The sequence below is a fragment of the Fusarium redolens genome (assembly GCF_020744475.1).
Source record: "Fusarium redolens strain MPI-CAGE-AT-0023 chromosome Unknown BKA55scaffold_10, whole genome shotgun sequence".
NCBI classification, from domain to species: Eukaryota; Fungi; Ascomycota; class Sordariomycetes; order Hypocreales; family Nectriaceae; genus Fusarium; species Fusarium redolens.
Genome location: NW_025763673.1, coordinates 1440660 through 1457824, shown reverse-complemented (window position 1 = coordinate 1457824; position 17165 = coordinate 1440660). Strand labels below are relative to the sequence as shown.

The window sequence follows — 17165 nt, the reverse complement described above, 5'->3', positions numbered from 1 at the left end:
GAATTGGCCGAAGTCTTCCTCGTCGGATTCGGAGTCTTCGTCACTGGGGTGTGCCGAAGAGTCACCTGCAGAGATATAGCCGGGAAGATCGGCCTCAGCCGCCTCCAAAGATAGTGATGATAACGGATCGACCATACGGTCTAATACGGCCGAGGGATTGAAAGGATAGATGCCGGTCTTCTTCCACGATGAGATAATAGTACTTCTCTTAGTAGCTTTGCGGCGAATCTCCTGTAAATGAAACAGGAAGTCAGCTTTATTGAAGTCCGTAGCCCCATCGGTGATTTCCCGTTGTAAGACCTCTTGATGCCAGTGCTTATACGAGCTGAACATCCCTACATCTAACGGCTGAAGTATATGCGTCAGATGAGGCGGGAAGGGATACAACACCACGCCTGCGACTTGGGCTTTATGGTGTAGTTCTTTTGTAAAGTGATTCTCGCAACCGTCTAGTAATAGGACTCTTTTTCCCCGTCCATTTTGAGGACGTGTATGTCGTTCAAAGTGGTCGAAGTAATCCTGCGCGGTGACATCGTCAATATAGCCTTTTGGTGTTGTGGCGATCGTTGCCTCTCCTTCGAGGCCGTTGTCAACCCACCGGGACGGAATCTGTACACCGGGCATGATGATAAACGGTGGAATAACCTGTCCTTTTGCAGATATTGACTCGACGGTTGTGACACTTATTGTCTCGTGTGCGTCGGTCAAAACGGGCTCCTCAACTTCCCCAAAAGTCCATAGGAAGATACCGTTCTTAAGATAACCGATCTGGAAGCCTGTCTCATCGCCATTCCATACATTTTCAAAGTCTACGTCATTTTCTTCGTTCTCAGTAAAGATATTCCACTTCCTGAACCATCCTTGGATATTTCCTCGGTCTGACATAGCTTTACGTTGTGCTGAGAGAGTCTGAGACTTTCTTTTATGAAAGAACTGTGAATAACGTCGTAGAAAACGTCGTGCCCAGTATCGTGAAGCTGTGGCATCACGATCTGTAGCCTTGAGTACGGAATTGGCATACTGACGAAGCGTACGTTGTTGTATATGATGTCCCTGAGTGACGCGGCGCCAGCACCAAGTAAGAATAGCTTATTCTTCTTCCTTAGAGAATAAGGTATAATTCCCACCATTCTGAGTAACTGGATGGCTTCCTCTATGTCGTGACCATAGTCTTTTATATGGAACTCTCCATTCTCTGCTTGCTTTGGCGAGAGAAGTGTAAAATCCTTCCCTAAAGAGCTCAACAGCCGCAACAGTGCGTTGTTCAAGGTTGTACGAGGTAAACCGTGAAATGTTAGGTTTTCTAGTCACCGAATTAATCCATCTTTGTAATGCAGTAAGAGTAGGTTCTGTGCTTTCGAATGATGTATTCATCGTGAGATTTGGTTCATAATTGATGCCTCTGTGACTGAGTGTTGTGATATTATTCTTGGTGTTGTGGTGGTTGACCCGTCGTTGCGCTATGACGTTGGTGGGGGTAATAACATATCACGGGCGTCATCGGTGCAGAAAACGGGGACTATGCCAATGGCCGAGTGATTTAATTATCTCATACTAACCCCGCAAAAATTGAGGTACCTAAAGGTTTTCCCTGTCGGCCGACCCTTTTCCCTGTCACCCTACCTCCCGTGCTTGACGCACGGGCACCTACGGTGGAAAGGAAAGCACGGGAGGCCGATCTCTAGGCCTTACCAAGTACTTCAAAGGTATGCTTACCCCGCGGCCAAAAAGCTACTTACGGGCAAATTACGGGCAAAATTGGCAGCCTAAACTAAACGTCATACTTACGTGCGGGGTGCATGTCTGTACCAGAGGATTCCCACCTTGGACAGAACAAAAAGAATGCTATTGCGAAGAGGAGGCTGTAAGTGCTCCATATTGTATAAACGACTTCTTAAACAAACATTTAGTCTAACCTTTCGCCTTGCCGGCCTTGGTTCGCATGCCTCAACTGCGTATTAGCGCAATCGACCGCAGCAGCAGATGTGTCTCTCGTGCCGAGAGGCATGGCCACCTTGACGCGACCGCGGGCCGTGAGGTTGTCTATTGCCACGCCTGCGTTGCTGAATGGTATCGAGACGAGAATGGACTAACATGCCCCGAATGCCATGGCGAGATTACAGAGATTGTAGGTTTTCCGCTGCTGCCACTTGATATCCAGAATGTTAACCGTGATATCCAGATTGATCCTGCAAACGATCCCCGCGACTTCGATCACCACTCCTCTGCCTCCGCTTCACCCGAGCATCACCCATACGATTCAGATCCTGAAGAAGTCGACATAGATGAGCATACCCAGCATGGATTTGCCTTCAGACGGAGCGTCCGAGACAGTCCCGCTATTGCACCGACTTTTGAGCGCTTCTTTGATATGCTTAACGGATTTGGACCTCGCGCGCCTGGTAGAAACGGATCTTTCCCATCGAGCCCCGGAGAACGTGAACAACCCCCAGAACCAAACTTTGGACCACGCATTTACCGGACAATTTTTACGTCGGGAACGCTTGGAGGTGGAACGACTTCTGTGACAATAGTTTCTGGACCTATCCATGCAACACGAAGCGGTCCTGCTGGCCCCCCAGGAGGCGAGACATTTCAAGAGTATGCATAACCCCCATTTCAACTCCCTGAACGACCTGGTGGTTTACGGGTCACGGCCATTTCCATGACTATTGAAGCTAATCAACGTACCAGTTTCTTTCAGAACATATTACGAGATATTGGACCACCACCCGGTCATAACCAGGGAGGCGAAGAAGGTGCTGGGGGCTCTCCATCTGGCCTGGCTCGAAGTCTACAGGATACTTTGAACCTTCTCAACCCGGCAAATGCCATGTATGGTGATGCATTGTACTCCCAGGAGGCCCTGGATCGGATCATCACTGGACTCATGGAGGCCAACCCCCAGTCCAACGCCGCCCCTCCAGCTACAGAGGAAGCCCTTAGAAATCTGGAACGAAAACCAGTCGATAAACAAATGTTGGGCTCGGGGGGCAAGGCAGAGTGTACGATTTGTATTGATGAAATGAAGGAGGGAGACATGGCCACATTTTTACCTTGCAACCATTGGTTCCATGAGGAGTGCGTTACTCTCTGGCTGAAGGAGCACAACACATGCCCCATCTGCCGAACGTCGATCGAAAAGAACAATCGCAGTGGTAACAGTAGTGGCAATGGCAGTAACAATAGCGGTGACAGCAACCAAACTCAAGGCTCAAACTCTGGGTCTAGCTCTAACCAACCTGGTTCGTCCACGTTCAATCCTAATTAGTGGGGAGCATTTGCCACCGCTCCTTCTTCACGTTTAGGCCTGCGATACTCCCGACCTCCAAACCAGCGCCTGAGTCCCCTAATTGAGGCTTTGCGGAACACCTCGAATCAGCAACAAGAGAGAGAACGTGGTAATGAACGTGATCGAGGTGCAGCATCTGGGCTCGGTTATGACATATCGCGACTACAGCGACGCAGCTCTCACTCTCCAACAAGCCCAAGAGCGACTGCCCCGAGCGAACACGGTGCGCGAATGAGACAGAGAAGTCCTTCTCAGAGTAGTCGACGCTCAACGGCAGACTCAGACCAACAACGTCGACAGAGCAATCATGGCCCCATGAGCTGTCTCCGCGATCGATTCGGTGGTGGAGGGCCTGGAAACGGATCGACGTGGAACGGAAGACCGCAGTAGGATCACAACTCATCACACTCCAGAGTTGATGCGGGAGGTTGCGCATCCGGTCCTTGCTCCTTGGTACTGTACAGGTCTTTCTTCGGGAAAATCTGCAGTCAGATCATTAACATTCGCTTAGACCACCGAATGTACCATCGGCTGGCGATAGCTGAGGGGGATGATGTGCGCTGAAAATTTGTTCTTCGCGGGTTCCGTGCTGTTTCTGTAGTTGGGATCTCAAGTCGTGCTTGAGCCAAGTTGGACGTTTAACGGACCCACTTCATGCTATATCACGACAGAATCGCCGCTAATTTCTGTCCTATCAGCCAGATGGAGGAGGAGAAAGTCTACAGGGCGAAGGTATCGAGGTGCGTGCAGCTTTAGACGTGGATTGGGATGAATGGTTCAGCATGTCGTGTTTGCGGAGCATTCCACAGTCATTCAATGAGTTCTCAGGAACACCAGGCAATCGTGAATCAAGCAGTGAATGATCCCTTGTAACTCCAGCAGATCGCTCAAAGGTGCTTCTCAAGCACCACCAAGGTCCTCCGGTCTTCCTCACAAGCCTCGTGAGCAGAAGGACGATTTCGACCAAATGGTGGAGCCGATGATCGCCAGTAACTGGGATGCGTATGCCTCTCGGAATAAAACCCCTCAGGCCAGGCATAAGGTACCCTATTCTTCCTTGTGGACCTTTGCAACGATGTGTACTTACCAAGGATACCTCTCACTGATAGACTTGGTGATCATCGTGAGTTTTGGTGGAATATCTACCTCACTGTTAATCCATTTCCAGTTGCTTTTGAGCATTTCATACAGTGCAGGAACGCTCGGGGGGATCATTGGCATCTTAATTCTGTATTAGAGTAATATGCAGTAGACCTTAGCAACGACGGAACCAGCCTGCCGCTTGGATGAAAATATGGTCTCTGCTGGTTTCTGCCTCTGAGTTGACGACTGGATCCTCAGATATTACAACCTGCTGCCAAGGGACGCTTCTTTTCTTCAACAAAACTTCATGAGTTCGTACAACGTCAAATTGGGTATACCATGCCCGCCGAGTATACATAGGTCCGTCTTCTTCCTGGGCTTGCTTGCTACTAGGTCTGAACACAAGGCTGTTTGAACGAATTGGTTCGAACAAATAGTCTGAACACCAGTTCGTAGTGTACGTGCAAGAAAAGAGACGCAATCGTAATCCATGGCAGTCTTTTTTTTTTTCTTTTTTTTTTTTTTTGTGTGTCAAGAATGTAACCGACATCGTCAGAAAAGCAACAAAACCACAAGAGGAAACACAGCAGTATCGTCTTTATCAGTAATGCGGAAGCAATTGAGTCCTTCACTAATACTGAATCCGCCTGCACCCTGCCTAGGCTGAAGGACACCTCTAAAGCTTTGTTGATCAGTACAGTCGGGAAACATAAGGCGCACGCCATGTGATATCCCCATTGAGAATGGACATTGCGTTCTCACAGCCTGCTTCATGTTTCACGGGGAAGGTGCGCTCGTCGACGACGTAAAAAGGGCCCATGGATCTCCACGGTGAAAGCGTAATCGACGTGTTCGACAGGAGAACACCGGAGGAGTATCAGCGAGACTACCAAATACCCTTTTCTTCGCCACAATGCAACAGATTGTGGTCCCTAGGCCCAGATCACTCATTCCCCAGGTCCATGATAAACAACCTGTAGCTCCAGAGCATTACCGTTATATCAGTCTGAAAAGGTACCACCAAGCCCAAAGAATCGACGGTGGCAATCGATACCCCAGCCAACTGCTGATCACTTCTCAGCCTCGTCGTAACAGCCGTGGCACGGCGGCCGCAGGGGGTTTGAAAGGTGACTAGGCCTGGGCCTTGAACTAACGCGCACAGACGCTCGATTGACATGTTATTCTTCTAGCTCATCTTGCACGGGATCTGTACCCCTGAATCCCCGTTTCAGCCGCTGGTTGCGGGGAGGGTGCCATCTTCAGCCGCCTGATTATGCAACGGCCTGACTAATCTACGATCACATAAACTGTCGTTTCATAAAGGCCTGGTGAGGTAGATCTAAGAGAGAGGTCAACTTGAGCTAGCTGTTTCCATATAACTATTGCTGTGCTGGCTGTCCCAGAGTCTAGAGGTGATGGTGTAACAAAGGACCAAGTAGCAATGCGATGAGCTCTGATTTCCCCTGAACAGACGGCCAAGTGCAGAGCGACAGATCCCGGAGCTTGTTGAGAGGAACGATCGCCGTTTGGCCGTACCCAGACTGTCCCAATCGCGCTCTCAAACAGCCAGATATTATGAAGCAGGCTTGTCAATAAATAAATCCAAATCAAATTAACCCTACGTGGATTTGATTTGGATACGGACGACTCGATTTGAATTTGATTTGAATTCGTTTGGGCACATTTGGATTTATTTGGATCTATTTGGATATCTCAATGGCCCCACTTTTCTCCCACGATGAGATGCACCGCGCTGCTCCGACAATATCTGCTTGCAGCCGTCTTCTCGGAGGCGTGACCATCTGCCCTGCAAGACTGAATATCCGTTCTGGCTCAGAAGACATCGCGGGAACTGAAAACAGGTCAATTGTCATTCGTGACAAGCGTGGATACTGTCGTCGTCGGAGAAGCCAGTATTGTATCGGATTATCCACCAGGCAATCGCCGGGGTCGGAAGTGGACAACCACTCGGCGTACTCATCCCGTGTAGGTGGTGCTGAGGGCGCACGCTGAGTGCTGAGCTTCCTTACCGACGCCATAAAATCATCCAGGTCTGTTGTTTTTCTCGCAGCAGTCGGTTGTTCCGGTATCGTATCCTGCTCGACGGGCAATTTTCGATACTCTTCCCACAGCTCGCGTACAGCAATCTTTCCTCTCTCTAACCAATCGGGATGATCGGCCCACTGAGACTCGACGCTGGGCCAACGAAAAGCAGGATGGAGGACAAGGACCGCCAGATAAACCGGACTATTTTCAGTGAGGGTGTGATACTGATCCAATTTCATCCAGCCGAGGTTGCATCCAATCCGTAGGTAGGGCTCTTCATCGTGTTCATGCTGCAGTTTTGAGTCTTCCAAATGCTGCAGAAGCCATTCCATGGTTAGTAGGACTCCCCAGATCGCCCTATATTTCCCTATCTCTTCAGTGCGCAAGGACCTCCGCACAGGTCTCGACGAGGGGTTCGGTCCAATTAAAATACGCCAAATCAAGGGTACATAATTCTTCACCTAAAGTATGATGATAGAAGTCCCAGCAATTTTGATTGTTTCAAATCGCAACATCGCATAACCTGCACCCGTACACAGTCTGCCCGCCTCGCTCGTGATGCCTTCTCTTGTTGCCGCTGGCCTCTCCTAGAGGGTCTCTTTTCAGGCGTTTTGCCCTTGACTGCCCCTGCCGAAGGCCCTTACAAGCTAGGCAATCTGATTTTACCTTCCGGTTGATATGATTGACCTGGCGATTGGCGTGTTTACGCTGTAATCCAGGGTCTTTTAAGTCACGCTCGTCTCCGACCCGGTAGAGCTTCTTTGCCTGACTTTCTTGGCCGTAGGCGTTGAATAACTCGTTATAAATGCATTCTCGCCACTCCCTATGATTTGTATACCTCTTCCAATTTGGCTATGGCCCCTGTAGTTGAGCAAGGTAGCTATTCACAAAGGCCACATCAAGAAGGAAGGTCCAACAGAGTGCCTGCCAAGGCCGCGGCGGAGGGGATGATCATACGTATAATATGATCTCAATTGGTCACCTCGATCAACATGGTTCATCTCGTCGTTATAAGCAGCAGCAACTGCCGGGATTTTTATGACTTTGACGGCTTCGTCACCAAAAAACCGGCGTAATGGCTTGGCCTCTGGCTTCCGTGAGGACGGCCTCTTCCTCTTCCGCTCGACTCGCTCATCGTCGGCGCCGGTGAATACAGTAACGTACATGATAAGCGAGTGTCTCAGACAAGTGAGTGTCTCACTATACTGTGCTACCTAAAAACAGCTTACCCTATAGCACTTTTTTAGCTAAAATAAAATAATAGAAAATATTAAAAACTATAGTTTTAAGTAGTATAGCTTTTAAAGCTAAGATACTATTTTTTAGATTTTTTTAAATATTATATTATATAAAAAACCTGCTAAAATACAGTATAAATAGATTTTCTTTAATAACTCTATACATAATTTAGCTATAATTCTCTTATGAAGTATATAGCTTTCTGATATAGTTAAAAGTAAGTTATACAGCTTTTAGCTTTTTTAGACTTAGCCTGAATTCTATATAAGCTTTGAAAAGTCAGCTTTTTAGGTGTAAAGTGAGGTGAGACACTCGCTTATTATGTACGTTAGTCAAGAATAATACAAGCCGGTTGTCTTTCCAAGCTATTTGTGTTACGATTCGTGCCCGTAACAGCGCTGTAAGGCTTCTATAAGGCAGCTGTAGCACACCCATAATTGCTTGCATAGCGATTATGGCCCGATCTTTTGCCCTGTGGCTTAACGGCTTGTGCAACCGTTACAATTTGGTTAACCTAGAAGTACGGCACATAGATAAATTAGTAAGGATTTCATATATAAGAAGTGTCTTAAGCTGGTACCTGATTATCAGGGGTCGGGATTATCTTGACCTGGTTGAATTCGTAGCTGGTCTTGACCCCCCCATCAGCCTTTTTATCCTGCTGTAGCTCCTTGTGGATGTCGCAGTCAGGGCGAGCGGTGCCTGTAGCTCCGTGGCCATGCTTGCGGAGGCTGCGGAAGAGATCGGACGACGAGAAGAGGTTATCCACAAAGACCTGATATGTCGCTTTTGGCAGTAGATTTGCTAAGGCAACAACGACGCTCTGGGTCGAGTTCAAGGCGATAGGCTTGTCTTCTGTGGTAGCCTCGTTGGCAGGCTTCTTCCCTGCGGCCTTGGCTGCGCCCCTGCCTCGGCCGTCTCTTCGCCCTCCCTGACCTCGTGTGGATGACTTCGGTGGAGGAAGTTCAACGCCAACGGTACCGTATTTTGCATCCTTGATGTGCCATAGCCAGCGGATAAAGAAGCCTTGTTGAGCGATAACCCAGATCTTGAACCCTAGGGGGGCCGGCTTACCCTTGACAACCGTTGTCTCCTTCGATCTGCTGGTATAGCGGATCATACACTCATCCACAGCCAAATGAGAGCCCGGAAGGAAGATCTCTGCAGACACAGCCTGTATATGATCAGACCACTCTTCAGCAGCTTGGAATACCTTCAGCAAAGGGGCAGTCTCATCGATCTTAATGTAGTCAAAGGGACGAGAGTGCCGGTGGATAAGCTGAAACTTCCACTGTGACATGAACTTGACTAACTCACCGCCACCCCACACACCCCCCGTCCCCGCACACTTCAACACCATCAACGCGTCATCAACACAGGATTCTTCATTTTATTCTATATCATCAAATAAAATCCGTTTTTTTTTATTTCAATGGCAATAGAATCGCAGCTATCAGATTATGAAAAGAGGATATTATTGGCCATTGAGGACGTAGAAATCATTGGTTTGCGGCCCTCGGCAGTAAAACACTCAGTCAAGCTCTCGACATTGCATGATCGATGCGCCGGAGGCCAGGATATCCGCACAGCACATCAGAAAGATCAGTCGCTTACTGTAGAGCAGGAAGATGACCTAGTCAACTATATTATCGACCGAGAGCGCGCTTTTCAGCCTCTCACGAAGAAGGATATCCATGACTTCGCACAGGCGTTATCATCAGTCAACGGGCAAGTCTCTTATGTCAGCAAGAACTGGGTTGACAGATTCTTTACCCGCCATTCGAGTATAGAATTGAAGCCATCGCGAGTCATAGAATCCGTGAGGAAGCGTTGTGTGACGAAGGAGTCACTTTCCGAGTACTACGATGGTCTTAATTGGGTAGTCAACACGAAGAAGATAACTAGGCCTTATATGTACAACGTTGACGAGACCGGCGTTCAAATCGGTGAGACCAACAGTGGCATAGTAGCCGGAACAGCGATGACTTCTTCCTCAGAGAGGATAAAGTCTGACAATACGACTTGGAGCTCGATAATCGAGTCTGTATCAGCAGACGGTCGGCGTCTCACGCCTTGTGTCGTTTTTACCGGCGAGAACCTCCAAGGACAGTGGTTTCCAGCCGTTTTTCCTGATTGGAAGTATACTTGCAGTCCAACCGGTTGATCTAACAGCGACATCTTCATCCGTTGGTTCATGGGGTATTCATACCGCAGACTAAGCCGAAGGATCCTAAGCAATGGAGACTATTGGTCTTAGACCAGCATAAGTCACATATTACAGCGGAATTGATGAAAAAGGCGTGGCTGCATAAGATTTGGCTCTCTTGGTTACCCTCACACTCATCACATATCACTCAGCCGCTCGATGTTGCCGTATTTGGGCCATTAAAAACATACTATCGCCAGTTTACCCGCTCTTGGGCCTCATACGAAGCAACCTCACCACACCAACAACAACTCTTCCTAAAAGCTTATGAGAGGGCTTCATTAAAAGCCCTGAGCCGTAGGAACATAATAAGTGGTTTCTCGGCCTCTGGGCTTTTCCCGATCAATCTACAGAAGGCATTGGCGGCATTGAAGCCAAGGGAGAAGAAACGCAAGCGCTTCAACGGGCCTATAACACCAAGGAAGGCCCAAGTAATCACTGATACGATCTGGAGTACGCCCCAAGGAAATGCTGATATTCAAAAACAACTGGAATCTATACAAAGTCAAGGAAATACCTTTATTCGCGACTTCAATTATATCATAAAGAAGGCAATGAAATGTATTGATCAGAAGAACAGTCAAATTCAACGCCTAGAGGAGGAAAAAGCAGTACTGAGGGCATCAGTAGCAGCAAGAGAGCCCACTGGCCGAGTTGCCGTTCAATTTGACCCCAACAAGGCTTTCCCTGAAATTGAACAGATTATCTCGGCTCGTGATCAGGCTGAAAAGAACGTACTACATCAGATCGAGGGAAATAAGAGAAAACAACATAAAAAGAATCCACCAAAAACACAGACTGCAGATACAATATTTGTGAATTAGTTTCCAAATTCTCAGTTAAATTGAATAAATACTCATTATTGTAGAATTAATTGAAGTCATCTATGGATTCAGTTGTGATGCTATCACGGGTGTGCGGGGACCGGGGGTGTGTGGGGTGGCGGTGAGTTAGTCTTGATGATTGAGTGCTGAGGGCGTTGAACACCGGGCTTTGGGGTACTCCAGTGGCTTCTAATCGTTCTTTCCTTATGTTTACCCATATAAATCAGTATTCCAAGCCATACATATACTTCTGCGACCAAGGGTCCCACCCAATTTCGTAGCTTTGAAGATGGACTCATCGGGTGATTCCAGCTATCAATGACCTTATTCTCTTTGAGCCACGCCAGCCAGATCTTAGTGAAATAAACCCCTTTCTCAACGAGGGAAATAGGAAGAAAAAGCTGGAATAGCTGTAGTGGCGTTGGGGGCAGTGTATTAATGTAAAGATTGCGAGTTTCAACGTGGAAAGGTTCGAATTTGGTGCCGCGGTCTGTTTCGGCCGGAACGATAGCTACCCGGGTGGGGTCATTTGGGTGTATACGGCGGCTGTGATCTTCTTTGGTAAAGCTACTGTCATCATAGGCGCTGACAACATGTATCTCATCTAGAATTAACGGGGAATTCATTGATGACTTTAAAATAATTTGTATGGTGTTTTGGCTGTAATTGCTATAACAAATAAACTTTTCGTACCCCGCTCGTACCCCTAGGATGACTGGGGTCATGTGGGGCGAGGTACGGAGCGGAAGTCCTTGCGCACTGAAGAGATAAGACAGGCCATGGTAAACCTAAGGTTCTAAGGCCATTATCATACATGGGTCGAAGGTGTTTAAACAAATACCTTTAGTTGCTGATTATGAAGCTCTCAAGGGCATCGACTACATTGTTAGGCCTGCTGCCACTGGCATTGTGCCTTGGCCAGCAGCCTATTGTCGCCTTCAACAAATCAGATAAGGCTTTCCAAATCGTCGGTGCAGATATCGGTACGGGACAGATTCGCGTCTCCAAGGATGACTATTGGGGCGTAATTCGCGCTGCGGGTGACCTTGCCGTCGACTTTGGCCGTGTCACTGGCACGAACTTCACGCTTAGCAATGGAGAGAAAGATGCATCACCAGCAAAGTACACCTTTGACCCTGTAGACGTCAAGAACAACACATATGTGAGTATCTTGTTCCATGAGTGGGCATCCACTAAAACCTTGCAGTACCGCACTCTCAAGGAGAAAAGCTTCACTGGCCCAACCTACTCGGATCCTGATGCTGCCAACACAGTTATCATAGTAGGCACAGTTGGCCACTCTGAACTCATTGATACACTTATCGAAGATGGCGTCATCGACGTAAGTGGAATCTTGTCATAGGCTGGACCTCAATCCACAGAAGGAGTGATACAGTCTCTAGAGGGCAGCTGCTCAGTAGCGGCTAGGTCTCCAATTGATAGGTAGGGTCTGTAGTATATGACAATTAATTCCAAACTTCTTCCTTTTTCGCCCGTAGCTGCCTTCTTATACCTTCGTCTTCCCAGGTGGTTCGAAGCGGGGTAGCCATAGGCTACTGAACCTTAAGTGCGCCCAGCCGAGCCAATTGGCAATTTCCGTCAAATGGAGCATGACAAATCGATGGCAAGTGGGAGTCCTTTGTCAGTCAACTTATGCAAGATCCTATCAACGGCACTGCTCAAGCCCTTGTAATTGCGGGCAGTGACCCTAGAGGAACTATCTACGGCATCTATGATGTCAGCGAGCAGATCGGTGTGAGTCCATGGTACAGGTGGGCTGATGTGCCAGTACGGAAGCGGAACGAAATCTTTGTGCTTTCAAAGCCCAAACTGCAACAATCGCCTTCTGTTAAATATCGCGGCATCTTCCTTAACGATAAGCAGCCGGGTCTTTCTAGCTGGGTCGGGTAAGTAATTAACCTTGTTCCATATCAGAGACTAACCGAGCCAGTTCCCGCTGGGAGGCAACTTGGAACGATGCCGCTCCTTATAACCACGAGTTCTACGCCCTCGTCTCGGAACTGCTGTTGCGTCTACGTGCCAACTACATATGGCCGGCTCTCTGGGGTAGCATGGTCTACGTTGATGACCCTCTCAACCAACCACTACTCGATGCTTACGAGATAGTCCTTGGCGGATCTCACACCGAGCCCATGATGCGAGCACAGAATGAGTTTCGAACCTTCTACGAGGGAGAGTGGCAGTATAACACCAACAACGAGACTATCGACGAGTACTTTCGCTATGGCGTTGAAAGAGCCAAGCCCTATGCCCGAAATAGCCTTTGGACTATGGCAATGCGAGGAACAGGTGATACAGCTATCGAAGGTGACCTCGGTGTCGATGCAATTGTTAACATGCTTGAAACTCTTGTTGGCAATCAACGAGAAATCCTCCGAGAGGGCCTTGAGGTTGACATACATGGCTATATGAATATTCACACCGATTGTCTTATATTCATATTATATTCAACTTATCTACCAAAACAAATATTCATATAACATATTCATGCATATTCATATAAGGGTTCACGTGATGCCAAGCTAATTACTGCATTGAAGTGAGAGGAATCTATTGGTGTAGCTATATAGCCTGAAAACTTCTCAAACGCTCCCGTTTGGCCTGTTTGTTATTAGATATCACCCTCTATAGCATCTGGATCACACGGGAGGCCTATCCCACCCTCAGCTGACGGTCTAATATGTCCCTCTCGCAGCCAGTTGCCGATACACTCAATCTTCTCAATGCTCTCAATCAACAATCGTAGCCTATCCCACCTAGCTGTGCGCCTAGCCCCTGAAAAGGTCCGCTCTGGCTCTGCTGATTCTGCTGGTACAGACAGGATGTCGATAGCCATGCGGCTAAGCCGTGGATACGCTGTACGAACGTCCTCACTACACCACCATTGAAGGGGCGTAGTATCCTCTGCAAGTGCGATAGGAGCCTCGGAGATAAAGCTATCGAAATCATCCTTGCCCCGTGCTCTCGCCATCGTGTTATTTCGCACCTCTAAGCGCATCTTTGAGAGCATCGTATCCTTCTTTCGCTTTAATAATGCAGGCACAGCCAAGGACTGCTCTGAGAGATGTATCTCGACATCGTAATTGTATTCTTCCTTCCAGAGACTACGGGCGGCGGCAAACGCGCCCTCGTGCCATTCCTCGGGCCAACATTCTTCGATATAGCTCTTGCGTTTAGAAGGATCGAGAAGGAGGGCGGCGGCATATACGGGGACATCCTCGGTCATAGTGTAATACTTATCGAGTATGAACCAGCACATATCGATAGAGTGAATTATACGATCATCGCGATTGCTCGGCTGCGAGTAGTGGGCCTAGTTAGCTGATTAGCATGCCGTATACGCTATGGATAGAGCAGGAAGATGTAAAACTTAGCCATGTACCTTCCACTTTTCGCAGTGTCCTAGGAGAAGGTCCAGCAGCTCAAGTGACTGTGAGATTGATGCCATAGCGCCTTCAGCTTCCAACGTGGCCTCATAGAAAGGTTGAAGGAACTCTAGCGTTCTTTCTAGCATTTCCCAATCCCTACTGCTAAGAGTATTACCTTCGAGATCATTATCATGTTCAGCAGTAAACTGGATGATCTGTGGCTTTTTCTTTAACGCAACAGTGATCACTCTATGCCATGAGGACCACCTCGTGATATTATCGATGCCTAGTTGCTTACCTACAGCATCGTACCACTGATCGTTGTGTAGAGCCGAGCTCCGTATATAGACTGCAAGAGCATGAAGCTTTGCTAGCGCTGGAATGCCTTGCCAGCCAGCGAAGCGCTCATCGGCGTTGCTGGCTTGCTGACGCGTAGTTGCGGCTCGCTTGCCTCTCGCGTGTGTAGGTTTTCTCGTGGGCTGCTCCTGCCGCTCCTCCTGCCGTTGTTCTTGATGCGTCGTGGTGTCCGAATGTGCCGCAATCTCCGCCGTCAAAGGCATGCCCTCAACGGTACGAGGGGATTTTGTATTTGTCATCATCGTCAGCACAGGTAGAAGCAATGCCAGTGGCACTCTCGCCAGCATTATCCGGGGAAGCACGACCAGCAGCAGCAGTATCTGCATCTGTATCATCTTTGCAGGAAGGGGAACCACTGGAAGACCCGTCATCAGGATTATCCGGACATGCTGGGTCTGGCAGGGATGATACTAGCTGCATTGTCGTTAGTATAGAGACAGCAGCATCATCGGCAGTGTCATCAGCAAAACCATCGACACAGGGAGGGACGTCGCCAGTAGCATCATCTTCAACAGCATCGGTGGCGCCGACACTAAGATATGATGACCCACAAGCTATCTATCGGAGATATGTTGCTGCTCGAGATGCTTGGTATAAGGCGCAGCCTCGTGGTAGCGTCAAAACTAACCAGCAGTATCGGAGGGCGTTAGGTCTACCTTTGCGGTATGACAAAGCAAGCTACCAGTGGTGTCTTGACTGGGAGCAGATGGGCAAACTCTGTACGACACCGACCGGATCTAGAGATTGGAGTAAGGAAGAGATGATGGCGTACCTGGATTGGAGTAAAGCAGAAGATGATCGGGTGGAGGCTCAGGTAGCGGCAGAGATGGAAAGTAATCCATTTTCTAGCAGAAGAGGCATGCGCGACATCTGGGAGGCGGCTGAGAATGATGTAAAAGAGCAGCAGGAATTGTATTCAGCTTGATAATTAGGAATTCATTGCAGTTCTGAATCTCGGGATTCTGAAACCCGCCAGCCTCAAAACTCGAAATGCAGTTGTGGAGATGTGCCAAATTGGGGGCTGACATAATCCGCACGCCTACGCGTGCAGAAGTGGAGAGGCGCCTAGGCGTGTCCCTATGGGGCCCCGTTTCCTGAGGCCGTCAAGATCATGCCTACCCTGTGACATTTACAGACTAGACTCCGTCGCCTTTGATTCGTAGGATGCATCCGATGGCTGCGGTAAGATTGACCAACGGCAAGTTCGATATCGGATTATTCAGTGGAGCAGTCAGATGCATTTGGAAAAAGGACTAGCAGAACACATCAGTGAGGCAATCAGTATGCTGTTCCCAGGGTAAGACCAGAGAGCCGCCTCTTGCCCGAAGTACCGTTGTAACCTTAACCTTACGTGACGCACTGAGCGTGCTTTAAGGGTTAAAGTAAATGTGTTGAGCAGCAGCAAATGTGTTAATTGATTGTTCTTTAGTTGTCTCTTGTGCGGGGTATTCCATCCCGCAGAGTTACTTAAAGCATATGTCTCCCACTGGAACGGCGCCCAGGCGCCGCAATAAGATTTTAGCGGGTCCCAGAGTAATTTGATTGGCTAGCCAACACATCAACTGATACCAATTATGCTGACGGCACGAAACCTTTAGGTGAAGTCATGAGTTAACTACAGTAAAGGCAATTAAGTTAACTATATTGAGGAATTAAATGCTTCTTTGGCCCTCATGTCATCTTCGGCTTGCCTCAAAATATCCCCCATGCCGCGTCTAGTAGCTTCTTTGCCGTTGTTTTCTAGCTGCCTTTTGACCTGAGCATCGGTGCGTCTAACCTCTTCAAAATCCCAGTCAATATAGGCCATCATTTCTTCCTTTGTCCATTTTCTTCGTCCTCCTTGCGGCAAATGGCAGTACTGGCCCATTTGTTTGTGGTCTTGGCACCAGGTATACATTTCTCTACCATATCGCTGCGGAAGACCTATTGCCCTGCGATATTCTTGATTGGTCTTGAGGCTGCCAGCAGGTTGGCTTTCATACCATGCTGCTCTCGCGGCGAGATAACGTCGATATATAGCCTCAGGTGCGTAATACAGCAACTCTGGAACTGGTTGCCTCAATGGCGGCGACGGTGATATTGCTGGCTGTGATCGCGTAGGTAGGTCTGATTCCTCGGTAGTCTGCAGTGATTGCGGAGTTGTACCTCGTACTACTATAGTATCCTGTCCCTGGTCCTGTTCCTGGTCCTGGCCCTGGGCCTGTACATCATCGAAATGACTGCTTGAGGAAGGCTGGGCCCTGATCTGACTTGCTGATGCATCTTCGGCTTCTTTGGACCAGCCAGCTAGCACATGCATTGGTGTGGTGAATGGCTCAGCTAGGTGTGAGGCGGATGATTCTAGCAAGATCTCTTGTTGTCGAAAGGACATGACCTCGATGTCCTTGAATGGCCTATTATGTGGCATCTTGAACATGTCCGCGGTGCCCGCCTTGTCAACTGTTCAAACATGCTCGGTTCTCTTTGGGTACTTGACTGTGCATTTCTTGTTGTCTTGCTTCCTAGCTTAACTTTATGGGGTTCAAGGATTGGCCGAGGCTGTGTTCCACTGCGTTTGAGATGCCACTGGTGGTGGAAGTCACCTATTTGAAGACCTTGGTTTCGGTCTTGTAGCGTCTTGATCTTATGAGCGCAAGGGAGGCTGTATGATCTTGTGAAAGCTCCTGTGCAGACGGAGGGTGCAAGTGGATCTTTCTTGTCTAGCAGCTTCCGCTGTTCTTCGACTTCTT

The 17165-nt window shown here is 48.5% G+C and overlaps 3 protein-coding genes across 3 annotated transcripts; all 3 read left to right on the top strand.

Annotated features, from left to right (window-relative positions):
* The first annotated feature begins 1856 nt into the window (after window positions 1-1856).
* BKA55DRAFT_69924 (uncharacterized protein) lies at window positions 1857-3397 on the top strand. Its single transcript, XM_046200568.1, has 3 exons — window positions 1857-2128; window positions 2183-2601; window positions 2695-3397. The coding sequence occupies exons 1-3, from the start codon at window positions 1943-1945 to the stop codon at window positions 3269-3271; spliced, it is 1182 nt and encodes a 393-aa protein (XP_046048180.1). The 5' UTR covers window positions 1857-1942; the 3' UTR covers window positions 3272-3397.
* Window positions 3398-11441: 8044 nt separating this feature from the next.
* BKA55DRAFT_572477 (uncharacterized protein) lies at window positions 11442-12172 on the top strand. Its single transcript, XM_046193142.1, has 2 exons — window positions 11442-11852; window positions 11898-12172. The coding sequence occupies exons 1-2, from the start codon at window positions 11547-11549 to the stop codon at window positions 12051-12053; spliced, it is 462 nt and encodes a 153-aa protein (XP_046048179.1). The 5' UTR covers window positions 11442-11546; the 3' UTR covers window positions 12054-12172.
* Window position 12173: 1 nt separating this feature from the next.
* BKA55DRAFT_646600 (uncharacterized protein) lies at window positions 12174-13191 on the top strand (the record flags this gene model as incomplete). Its single annotated transcript, XM_046197216.1, has 2 exons — window positions 12174-12597; window positions 12642-13191. The coding sequence occupies exons 1-2, from the start codon at window positions 12344-12346 to the stop codon at window positions 13189-13191; spliced, it is 804 nt and encodes a 267-aa protein (XP_046048178.1). The 5' UTR covers window positions 12174-12343.
* Window positions 13192-17165: the final 3974 nt, after the last annotated feature.